The sequence below is a fragment of the Neopelma chrysocephalum genome, unplaced genomic scaffold (assembly GCF_003984885.1).
Source record: "Neopelma chrysocephalum unplaced genomic scaffold, ASM398488v2 Primary Assembly neopelma1_168, whole genome shotgun sequence".
Lineage (NCBI taxonomy): Eukaryota > Metazoa > Chordata > Aves > Passeriformes > Pipridae > Neopelma > Neopelma chrysocephalum.
The window spans coordinates 181,489-194,089 of NW_020897830.1; the positions used below are offsets into that span (position 1 = coordinate 181,489).

General features: G+C 46.7%; 1 protein-coding gene across 1 annotated transcript in view; it reads left to right on the forward strand.

Moving 5' to 3' along the window:
* ITSN1 (intersectin 1) overlaps window positions 1-12,601 on the forward strand; it is a 71,873-nt gene that overhangs the window by 34,026 nt on the left and 25,246 nt on the right. The window contains 6 exon segments of the mRNA XM_027701814.1: window positions 1,312-1,553; window positions 3,076-3,235; window positions 4,519-4,724; window positions 5,367-5,449; window positions 7,304-7,470; window positions 11,320-11,365. Of these exon segments, the coding sequence (XP_027557615.1) occupies window positions 1,312-1,553; window positions 3,076-3,235; window positions 4,519-4,724; window positions 5,367-5,449; window positions 7,304-7,470; window positions 11,320-11,365 (904 nt within the window).

Below are 12,601 nucleotides of genomic sequence, written 5' to 3' on the forward strand. Positions count from 1 at the left end.
AGGGACTGGGGACAAGGGATGGAGGGACAAGACACAGGGAATGGCTTCCAACTGCCAGAGAGCAGGGATAGATGGGATATTGGGAAGGAATTCCTGGCTGGGAGGGTGGGGAGGCCCTGGCCCAGGTTGCCCAGAGAAGCTGTGGCTGCTCCTGGATCCCTGGAAGTGTCCAAGGCCAGGTTGGATGGGATTGGAGCAACCTGGGCTGGTGGAAGGTGTCCCTGCCCATGGCAGGGGTGGCACTGGATGGGCTTTAAGGGCCTTTCCAGCCCAAATAATTCCATGATTCCACGGTGATGCTGTGACTGTGCTGTTACTGCCACAGCCAACCCTGGAGTTACTCTGGGGTTTGCAGCTCTGACGTATTTTGAGACTCTGGTTGCTCCTGACCTGAACAGAGGAGAGAAACTCTGATCAAAAACCAGCCACTGTGGGGGGTTGGACCCCCAGAGGGTGGTGGGCACTGACCAGGCTCCCCAGGGCAGTGGGCACGGCCCCAAGGCTGCCAGAGCTCCAGGAGGGTTTGGACAACGCTCTGAGGGACAGGGGGGAGTGTTGGGGTGTCCTGGGCCAGGGCTTGGACTGGATGAGCCTTTGGGGTCCCTCCCAGCTCAGGGTATTCCATGACTTTATGGTCGTATTTGTTGCATCCAGGCCTTGATGACCTGGCAAAAGGATCAGAGTGAGGGGCCTGAAAATTTCCGCAGGAAACCTTCCTGTGGAATTGTTCTGTATAAATACATCCCCACATTTGTGGATTTGCTTGGAACTGTTCAATGGGTGTTGGTTGCAATATGCTGTGGGAGGTTTTTTGTTCTATTTTCTGCAAGGGAACCGAGGAGAACTTCTAGAAAACTGCATTTTGTGTTAGTTAGATGAGAAATAGCAATACTTCAGGGATTTCCCTGGAACTCACTGCTCCCAAGTCTGCTATGCTATGACAGACCTTGAGTAGCTGTTTAAAACCCATCCTTGCTTTATGCATTAGAACTGAAACAAATTTTTTTTGCCTCATCACCAAGAAACCCTTTTGAACACCTGAAGGTGTCCAAGGCCAGGTTGGAGCAACCTGGGCTAGTGGAAGATGTCCCTGCCTGTGGCAGGGGGTGAGACTGGAAGAGCTTTAAGGTCCCTTCCCCTCCAAACCATTCCAGGATTCTGTGATTTTGTCTTGGGAGAAAAAGCAAATAGAAGAAAAAAAGCCTTGTAAAGCTGGATTGCACCGCAGGAAGTGAGTCCCTGGGGTTGTTTGAAGTGAAAATTGTGTTTGCAGGGGATGTTTCTCAACTCTGTGCCTTGGTGTGTCTGCAGGTGGACGAGAGCCAGACCGGAGAGCCGGGGTGGCTCGGGGGAGAGCTGAAGGGCAAGACTGGCTGGTTCCCTGCAAACTACGCCGAGAAAATCCCCGACAGCGAAGTCCCCGCCTCGGCCCGGCCAGGGGGGGAGGCCCCGGCCCCCAAAGTGTCCCTGCCCGAGGGCAGCACCCCCCTGGCAGCTCCTGCCCCCTCCGAGGCTCCTGCCACCGCCAACAACTGGGCAGACTTCAGCTCCACGTAGGTTTGGGGAGTGAGGAACATCCCAGACCCGCTGGAGGCCTTTGGGATGGGTTTGGTTGCGTTGGCACTGAGTGGGGCAGCCAGGCTGCAAAGGGAAAAATACCCTCTGGGGAGGAGCTTTTCCACGGTAAATTGTTAAAATATGGCCTTGTGGGATTCCAGGCTGCTCCCACCAGACCTGCTGAGCAGTGCCCAGGGCACAGCACACACAGGAGACAGTGCCAAGGGAGGATGTGGCACGGTGGGAAGGCTGAGGTGTTCACTGAGGTGACACTGAGGTGTGGCACGATGTGACACTGAGGTGTTCACTGCCCTCAGCATCCTGGAATCACCCCTGGGTTGGGTTGGAAGGGACCTCAAAGCCCACCCAGTGCCACCCCCTGCCATGGGCAGGGACACCTTCCACCAGCCCAGGTTGCTCCAAGCCCCGGCCAACCTGGCCTTGGACACTTCCAGGGATCCAGGGGCAGCCACAGCTTCTCTGGGCAACCTGGGCCAGGGCCTCCCCACCCTCACAGGGAACAATTTCTTCCCTATATCCAACCTAAATTTCTCTTCTTTCAGCTTGAGCCCGTTAATCCTTGTCCTGTCACTGCAGTTCCTGGTGAACAGTCCCTCTCTGACTTCCTTGTAGGTCCCTTCACACACTGGAAGGAACCTCCCAAATCTCCTTCTCCTAAATTAGTTGCCACTGAACCTTATTGAAGGTTCCCAGCTTGGATTATGCAAAATATGCTAATGACAGAGATACCATGAAAGGATGATTTATTAATTCCTGATTACAGCATTAACAAGACTGATGGAAGTAGAACATGTGCCCTTCCCTACATGTCTTAACTCAGTGCTCTGGGCAGTATCACCAACTGTAATTGTTTGACCTTGTATTCGTGTTTATAAATTAAAATATAAATATGAGGCCCTGGCCCAGGTTGCCCAGAGAAGCTGTGGCTGCCCCTGGATTCCTGGAAGTGTCCAAGGCCAGGTTGGCCGGGGCTTGGAGCAACCTGGGCTGGTGGAAGGTGTCCCTGCCCATGGCAGGGGGTGGCACTGGATGACTTCTAAGATCCTTTCCAACCCAAACCATTCTGGGATTCTGTGTCTAAGTGAAAGGGGTGTAAGAGGTCAGTGCCAGGCCAGTGGGAAAGTTTTGGAAAGAATGAAGAATTATTTTAATTATTTAACTATTTTAGTTTTGGAAAGAATGAAGAATTATTTTAATTATTTAATTATTTTAGTTTCTCTTCCCACTGTGTGTAACACAGCCTGAACTCCTGCTATGTTGGGAACAGCTAAAAAATGAAAGTAAAAACCTGCCCTTAAGTAGCAAGGACAAGCAAGTGCCTTTGGAGTTGCCTTAGAAGATAAATTCCTGGTCAGCCCGGGTTTGATGGCAGGGTTGGTGCTCAGGGATTAATCAATTCAAAGGAATCAACGGAGAACGTAGAAACTTTTGTTCCGCAGGAATGTTCTTCTCCAGCTGAAAACAGCAGGAGTTACATCATTCTTTTTTTTTTCCCAGGTGGCCAACCAACCCCAGTGAGAAGGCAGAGAGTGATAACTGGGATGCCTGGGCAGCCCAACCCTCCCTGACCGTGCCCAGCGCGGGGCAGCTGCGGCAGCGCTCGGCCTTCACCCCCGCCACCGTCACTGGCTCCTCTCCCTCCCCTGTGCTGGGCCAGGTGAGCTCCTGCAGCCTCTGCAAACGTTGGCAAAGGTTTGGAAAGCAAAGTGGGAACCTTGGCCGTGTGTTAAACCTGTCACCTGAGGTGGGGGAGCTCTTCCAGCCTGGAGGGAGAACAGGGAGTGTCCCCCCCCCTGCAGAGCTGCTCCAGCCCTGGGGAACAGCCCAGCAAGGACATGGAGCTGCTGGAGAGAGTCCAGAGGAGGCCCCAAGAGGATCCCAGGGCTGGAGCAGCTCTGCTGGGAGGAAAGGCTGGGAGAGCTGGGATTGTTCAGCCTGGAGAGGAGAAGTTTTGGGGTGACCTGACTGTGGCCTTGCAGGGCCTGAAGGGGCTCCAGGAAAGATGGAGAGAGACTATTTCCAAGGGCTGGAGGGACAGGACAAGGGGGAATGGCTTCAAACTGCCAGAGGGCAGGGTTAGATGGGATATTGGGAAGGAATTGCTGGCTGGGAGGGTGGGGAGGCCCTGGCCCAGGTTGCCCAGAGAAGCTGTGGCTGCCCCTGGATCCCTGGAAGTGTCCAAGGCCAGGTTGGACGGGGCTTGGAGCAACCTGGGCTGGTGGAAGGTGTCCCTGCCCATGGCAGGGGGTGGGATGAAATGATCCTTAAGGTCCCTCCCAACCCAAACCCTTCCATGGTTCTGTGATCCATTGGCAGCATCTGGGGCAGGTTTTCACACAAAGCAGTTGCTGTTCTGCTGTTCTGGGCTGGCTGGTTTGGATTTTGGTGGTCCAGGGTTGGGTCACTTCCTTGGGGCTTTCTTGACTCCCATGACAGCCACCCTCACTCCCAGGTGGATTATGTGGTTAAGAGGAACAGCAATGGCAAAGCTTCAGAGCAGCTGAATTCTGTCCATCTGTTCAAGCATTTCCTTTTCCTCAACAGAACAACAAACAGAACTGTGTTCTGGAAAGTGCTGAACATCTCACTGTCTTAGAGCAAAAAAACCCTGGAATGTACAGTGAATAATATCAGCAAAGCATCGTTTTCTGTATTTACTTATTTACTTATGTTCTGCCAAATCAGCTGCCTGAAGGTTTATGACATGCATTTTTTAATTGTAAAACTATTTAACTTAGTATTGATTATGTCTCAACAGCCAGAAATGTAGGAGGGCTGTAAACATTTCTGGAATGACTTAGGGAGTTTAACTGGTGTTGCTTTAGCTCAGGGAGGGGCTGTATGTTGTTGCTCTATAAGTAGCCTGAGAATATAATTCCTTAAGCATTTTTCCTGGTGAAAGGGGGGGTCATGACTGACTTCTGCCTCTTTTTTTTTAAGGGTGAAAAAGTGGAGGGGCTTCAAGCACAGGCTTTGTATCCTTGGAGGGCGAAAAAGGACAACCACCTGAATTTCAACAAGAACGATGTCATCACAGTCCTGGAGCAGCAAGACATGTGGTGGTTTGGAGAGGTCCAGGGACAGAAGGGGTGGTTCCCCAAATCCTACGTGAAGCTCATTTCAGGCCCCATTAGGAAGTCAACGAGGTATTTTGTTTGCTTTTCCTGTAGTGGGATAGAGGAATAAATAGGAGGAGTTGCACAGTTGGATTTTAAAGCTGAGAATCTGCTCTGTGAAAATTTTCTTGTCTGACTCTTCTGGAGAGTTTGGGCTTCCAACCTTGGAAATCCGTGTGGGCAATAAAACTGACCCCAGTTCTCCTTGGGTCTTGCCTGACCAACAAAACATTAATGGACCTTCTCAATTTTAGATGACTTGCAACTAAAAAATGAGTCTGTTGGATTTTATGAATTGCACCTGTGTAAGTCACAGCTTATCTTTCCCCAAAATTAAAAGAGATTCCTCAAATCTAAATCACTTCTCATTATTCTCGGAGGAATTTAAATTCTGTGTAGTGTGAAGGCAACATGGACATTAGCAATACATGAGAAGGATCTTAGATCATTATTTTTGCTGAGGAAGAAGAGGAGATGGAGAAAATCCTCTGTTTAAAGCATCTGCCTCAGTGAAACCACAGCTGGACTTCAGAGCTTTATTTTGCCCATTTACTGCTCTTTTAAAACACAGGGAACTGCTTGGGGGTGCAAATGCATTTTTGAGTTAGAAATATAACACTGATTTTTCTGAAGAGATTGAATTCCTTATATAACCATTATTTTCTCCTAAAGCATGGATTCTGGATCCTCAGAAAGCCCTGCTAGTCTGAAAAGAGTAGCATCCCCAGCAGCCAAGGCAACGATGTCAGGGGAAGGTAAGGAAGGACTTCAAACCATAGCACTGAGAGGATCTTCCTCTGGGATGAACCACAACAACTCTGCTTGTTACCAAAATCAACCTCAGGGGCAGACTGGGGGGTTCCAGTTGAGGTGCAAATCAATTTGCCTCTGGAATGATTTAAATTTATTATAATAAGAATTTATAAGTGATGTGTATGTAGAAGAAATAATTTAACATATCACAAGATATTTTCTGTATTTTGTAATTTTTCCCAATATTTTTATTTTTTTACCAGTATTTTGGTAACAATTTGTGGTCTGGGAGGGGGTTATGCCAAATAAACACATCTGTCCATGTACTCCATGATGTCAGGAATTGGGAATAAATGCCTCAACTTCCCCCAAAGCTCATTTCCAATGTTTCATTAAACTCTTAATTAAAGCAGTGACAGTGAGTTATAGAATATTGGGATCCTTCTGGTCAGAGATGGAGCCTGGGGCACAGACAGAGAATTATCAGATCATTTCCAGGCCTCTGGAGGGTTTTAAAAGGGGAATTCCTGCCTGGAGGGAACAGCAAAGATCCACCTACGAGGAAGGGGAGATAATCAGTTATTTCAAAATACAGCTGGTCTGGCTCACTGTATTTCCTGGAATCATAGAATGGTTTGGGTTGGAAAGGACCTTAAACATCATCTCATTCTGGTTTTCCTCATATTTGAGCAAAAGCAATGGTAGACATGCTTGTTATATACCTATATATATTTATATAGATATAGATATATGTGCTTGTTATATATCTATATATATTTATAGATATATATCAGGTTATATGTTTGTATTAAAAAGGAGCTCAACTTTGGGGAAAACATTTCCAAGGAGCTGTATTTTTAAGAGATAATAAAGCTTTTTAAGTAATGAGCTTTTTAAATAATAGAGCTTTTTTTAAGACATGAAAAGGATGGATCTTCTCTTCCCTTGGGAGGATTTAGGAAAGGCTCCTGTGTTTAGTGTGTGTGGGTGCAAACAGAAGTGGGAGTTCTTCAGCTGCAGGCTTTCCTTGGGAACAGGAATTTGGTTGGAATTCTTGCTGAACTACCCCCAGGGAAGGTTTTTGGTCAGGTTTAGTGTTCAAGCACAAAGAACAATTTCCAGCTGCACTGGAACACGTGAACATTCCTGTTCCATGGGCAGGGAAGTCTTTCAAGAATCTTGGGAGCTGCTCTTGGGCCCAGAACAGGGGAAAATCAGCCTCAGGAACCTGCTTTGAGCCCACAAAAGTGTGGGAATGCTCAGGTCAATAGGATACAGCGAGTTCTGTAGCAAATGGTACTGAATTGTCTGAAATTGGGCTTTCTAATAATTCATGTGGATTTTTTTGCCTGTAGTTCTGGTTGAATTATCTCAGCATCAGCCCAGTTTGGTGGGTTTGCACTGGACCACTGAGGAGTTGGGGGTGTTTGCCCAGAGCAGGTTCAGACCCATCTGTGGGTAAGAGGGGCTGAAGGAATTAATTCCCTGTGCCCTTGGAACAGCAGCTGTAAAGCAGGGCTGGATCCCAAATTCTGGATGCTGAGACTTCCCATCCCAAACACTGAGAGTTCCAGGCACCAGCACAAACCAGAAACCACTGGGAGACGTGTTTGCAGAGGGATATAAATGATCTATGTATATTTTAATTACACAAGCAGCCTTTTGATCCTTTATATTTAGTCGTGATAGGTATCATTTTTTGCATGGAATATTGAGGTCTCTGTGAGTAGTAAATAATAAATTGCTCTTCCATCGAGCCTGTGAATAAACCACTTGTATGAACTGGGGTTTGCACGTGGTAATGCAGCAGTTTCTGAGTGTTTTCTCCCTGTTTTCTGCTCGTGTCCCTCTCCCAGAGTACGTTGCCATGTACACCTACGAGAGCTCGGAGCAAGGAGACCTCACTTTCCAACAAGGTGACATGATTCTGGTGACAAAGAAAGATGGTGACTGGTGGACGGGCACGCTGGGTGATAAATCAGGAGTTTTCCCATCTAATTATGTGAGACTCAAAGATTCTGAGGTAGAGAAAACGTTGAAATGTTCTCAACTGGAGCTGAGGGTGTTTCGTTTGGGGTTCTCGTGGCTGGAAGTCGGTGGGTCAGAAGGGAAAGGAAAATGTGGTGGAGCTTTACTGACTGTGAGCTTGGAAAGGAGGAACAGCAGTAACAACAGTAACAGTTGTGTTTTACAACACAACATCCCTAATAATTTATGGGTGGTGTGTTCAAATAAACCCTGCCTGTGTTAATGGGTCTTGTGGCACTTGGGTAGAGACAAAGCAGAACAGCCACGATTTCTTTGTTCCTCAGGTAAGTTTTTAATGGCTGAGCTGGATCTTGCTGCCATTATTGAAAAAAAAAATTTAGAGAGTAATATTTCAATCTGTTGTATTTTTTCCCTATTGACATTTTCTTGCAATCAAGAGTAACAAATTTTGCAACAAAACTTTAGCCAAAACTGCTCTATTTATTTGAAAGTTTTTGACTGAATAATAGAGGTTCTGTTCCATCTATTTTTGTCCTGAAATAATGCCATAAAACATGTCCACATGGGGTTTTTTTCTTTCTTTTTAGGCATTCTAAAGAAAGGTGTTTTCTCATTTATATTGTTTGAGGGGATAATTTATTTAGTAGTAGGAATTAGCACAGTGTCAGAGTTGAATGCACTTGATGAGAAGGAGCTCTGATTTATACTTCTGGAATAATGGGGGGTTAAAAGGTAAATAAGTAAAAACCAGTGGATTTTGTGGATTTGGATGGAAAGGCTTTTTCACAAGTGTGTTTTCTGGAATTCTGTGTGTGTGTGACACAACTCAGTGAAAGACTCTGCAACTCTGAGCAAAGTCACTCCTTAAAACCATCCTGCTGGTGGAAAAGCCAAGGAATAAAAACCTGCAGTGGAATGTGCAGCTGTAGGAAGCCTTTGTAGGGGAAATTTAGAGGCAGTCCAGAAATCCCAGCAACACCCTCTAGGACAGGATTGGGAAAAACCCTTGAGAGTTAATGATGCTCAGCATTGCAGTCCTTGGGAGAGAGGATGTTGGGGTGTTGTTGGCAGATCTTTGCAGAGAACTCAGGTGTTTAAAGCTGGGAACTGGTTTTCTCAGAGGTCAGTGGGATGTTTCTCTGACCTGGGCTTGCCTGGGGCTGAGCCAGCTCAGTGCCCCTCATCCCAAAGTGCCCCAACTGCCCTTTTGGCTGCTGAAAATCCCACCTGCAGCTCCAATCTTGATGAGAGAGGGAGGAAGAAGCTCAGAGCTCGTGGAGACCTTGGTGTCCATATTCCCTACAGGGGTTCCTGTGCCTGCAGGACACAGTTCTGTGTCCAAAGGGGTAATTTTGATTACATGGCAGGGTTTTGCTCTTCAGCTTGTTCACAGAGCCAGCTTTTACAGAGGCTTTCACAGTCCTGGCTGTGTGTTAACTCTCATCTCTGCTGTGCTTGGACAGCTGCCTGCTGGGGGAAAATGGTCCTAAAAGAGTGACTTAATTTAATATGTCCTGCACTGTTGACTCAGACCCAAAGACAAACAGTGGTGATCTTTCAGCAGCAAGTGCAGAGTTTATAGAAATGCCTGTAAACCTCAAAATCTCAGTGGTTTCTACACCAGAAGAATTTTTTAATTTGTTCTTCTGCCCAGGCTGCCCATTCACCCCAAGGTGATAAATTAAACTATTCCCTGCCCCTCCAAGTTCCACCTTATTAACAGGGTGGGAAAGTCTTTGTTCTCCAGAGGGACAATGACATCAGTTCGTGGTCCATGCCCAAGTTTTCATTAGGCTGAGGTGGATGGAACCAGATCTGAGCCAGCGTTTTATCCTTGGTGGTAATTCCTGTGAGGGGATGGAGCTCTCAGGGGAGTTGGAAACCAGCAACTGGGATGGCTCTGCTTACAAAACTTTGCTTAAAGGTTCAGGAGATAATCCCAGTGGGAATGTGCAGGGTCCTGCTGCACCACACAGTTTAATAAGACTGCTGGGTCTCACTGAACTGACAGAGCAAGTTCTGCCCTTCTGGTTCAAGAGACTTTATCACTTCTCCCAAAATATCCTCCAATGCTCAGTGAGGGTCTCAGCTGTGCAGAAGGGAAGCAGAACAGGGTCTGTCCTCTCCCCGTGTTTCCTCTCAACAGAGGGAATTGAAACTTATTTCTCCATCTCCCGAATGGACCAGGAATTGAGTCCATCTCAAATGCACTGTTGGTTAATTTAGTTATTTACTAAATTAAGTTATTTACTGAAGTGCTGTAGGACTTCTCTGTGTGTTTATTCTGCTTTTTCACCAAGGATTCAGAGAGCCCTCAAAACCAATTCACACTCAGTCTGGCCCAGGTGATTCTGATGTTTCTGCCACCCAATAACCCCTCTCTGTGTCAGGGTTGGCTGTAGGACAGTGTCCCATCCCACCCAATAACCCCTCTCTGTCCCAGTTGGCTGTAGGACAGTGTCCCAGTGTCCCAGCCCCAGAGATGTGCTTCCAATCCAGCAGCACAGATGTTGACTCAGGGATGTTTTGGAGGAGTGTGATCTCTGAAAGTCCAAACCCTTGGTTGTCCCTGAGGGTGTTTCCCTGCAAGAAACACTTTCCAAAGCAGAATTAATGCCCAACACTCCCCTTTCAATCTGAGTTGTTCTCACCAGTTAATCCTCCCCCTGTGGGAGTGTCAAGCCCACCTTGTCCTTGTCCCCAGACCTAAACTCAGTCTCTGTATCTGATCTCTGGGTGATGCTTTCCTGGTTCACTCTTCTTGCTCAGACAGGTCCCTGTGCTTGTAGAGAAAGGTGGGAACTGAGGAGGATCAAAGGAGTGCAGGGAGGGAGGGCAGGTTTGCTGCCCTCGTGGTTTGACTGCACTCAGTGTGTGACAGGGACAGGGGAGCAGCACTGAGACTCCAAGAGGGCTTGAAGATCCCTAATAATCCATTTTATAGAGCCATCCAAAAGCAACACACTTTTTTTTTTCCCAATAGCCCTGTTCTCTCAGCCACTGAACTATTTTTTAGTTACTCCTTGTATTAGTTTCTGCCAGAATCCCCAGGTTCTCCAAGCATCAGGTTAATGGGGAGAATCCTGAGGAGGAAAGTGGCTTTTTTCCCCAGAGGAATTGGGATTCTGAGAGAACCTTCAGGCTGTGGGATGGAGTTTGTGAGGAGGCTCCTGAAGGTGAAGAAGGTGAAGCTGAGGAGGGTGGAAGTGTTGGAAGGCAAGAGGATATTTATGGTGACCCAACATTTCTGACCAAGGTTCAGTTCAGGTTTCTGTTGCTGTTTTCCATCTGAAACCTTTTTATAGCAGGAGATAAGAGGGTTAATGGACCAGGAGAAAATGGAAGGAATTATTTAGGGAGCAGGAACTGGACTAATTCCAGGGTTTACTGGGTTTTTTGTGGCTGTTCAAAGGCTTTTCTTGCAAGTCTCTTGGCCTGGATGATGATGATGATGATGATGATGTTCATCCCTCATCCCACCCTGTCTGAGTTTCTCAGGAATATTTGCAATCCAACTGTTTGTAGAGTCAAAAACAATTATTGTTGCTTTAACTCACCTGGACAGAATTCCCACTGTGTAGATTCCCAGACACACAATTCCAGTGTGATGTAATTTGGATTTACACTGATATTTGCAGTCCATGAAAGGGAGTAAAAGTTCAGGAGGGAATTCTGCACTTTGGCACTGAGTCATCCACTTCCATGCACTGCTTGGGGTTTATTCCCAGGTATTTATTGCCATCAGAAATATTAAGGATTTCTGTAAAAACACAATCTTCCTGTGGGTTTTTTACTTCCATGCTTGGTTAGTGTGTTAAATTTAATGTGTAAGTAGAGGAAATAAATCTGAGTGCTAAACTTGCATCTTGTTTTCTGTTTCCAGGCTCCAGGAGCAGCTGGAAAAACAGGAAGCTTAGGGAAGAAACCTGGTGAGTCCTGTATTGTGACAGCACCTTCTGGCTGTTCTTAAGTGTTTTAAGTTCAATGGCAACAAAATCTTTTCCATGAAAATAAAGGATGTTTGGCTTGGTCATTTTGTAGTAGTTTGCACTGATGAAAACAACTGTAATAAATGCAGTTAATAAATAATGTAACTGTAATGAAATAATTCATCATCTCTGATCATTCTGACCTGTCAGTCATAAATAGCAGGTAGCTAGAGAATAAAAGTCTGCTCAAAAATGAATGTAAACTTCCTGATGGGTTGCTGAACAGAACAGTGGAAGCCATTCCCCCTTGTCCTGTCCCTCCATCCCTTATCCAAAGTCCCTTTCCAGCTCTTTTGGACCCCTTTTAAGCACTGGAAGGGGCTGTGAAGTCTCTTCTTGGTAATTCAATACTTAAACAAACAAAATGAAAAAGTTCTTCGTGGAAGAGAAGCCATTTCCGGGTTGGGTTTTTTTTAAACTTCTTTTTCTGGACACTTTTCTCTGAATTTCTGCCTCCCTGTGATGGGCAAGAGCTGAATGTTCCACCTGTGCTCTGTATTGTAACTCATTTAACAGAAATGAGTAAAACCCCTCTCTGCTGCTGGTTGGTGGCAGGGGATGGCTCATACCTTGTAAACCACATTTTGTAGGTAAAAATGAGCAATTTCTTGTTCTGAGAGAGAGATAAAAAGTGTCAGATTTTTGCTCTTCCACTGTGATCTGCACATGGGAACTGCTGTGGCAGCAAGAGAGGTTTCCCTGATTTTTGAGAAGCTCCCACCATTAATTTGCTTGCTGGTGTTCATTCTGCCTCCTGAGTGGCTTTAGGATGGAGGGATTCATGGAATTCTGTGGGAAACCCTGCAAATGCAGGAGCCTGCAGACTCCCAGCAGGAGAGTTGTGTCTCCTGCCCAACATCCCAGTGCCCTGGGATCACTCATCCCTCTGCTCCTGCCCCCTCCCTGTGCAGCTCAGCCGTGGCTCAGATGCTCCTCTGACCATTTCTGACTTTCCCAGTCATCCTTTGCTTCTCCATTTCAATTCAGCAGTTGATTATTTTCATGTCAGCTCCCTTTGTTCCTTCCCTCCAGCCAGACCTGGCTGTGCTGCTCTTGCTTCCCCTGCAGGGAACACTCCAGGGATGACCTGCTGTGCCCTGGCACCCTAAAATGGGCTTTTCAGCAGGAAAAGCCCCCCTTTTTGTGGATTAAGCCCCCCTTTTTGTGGATTAAGCC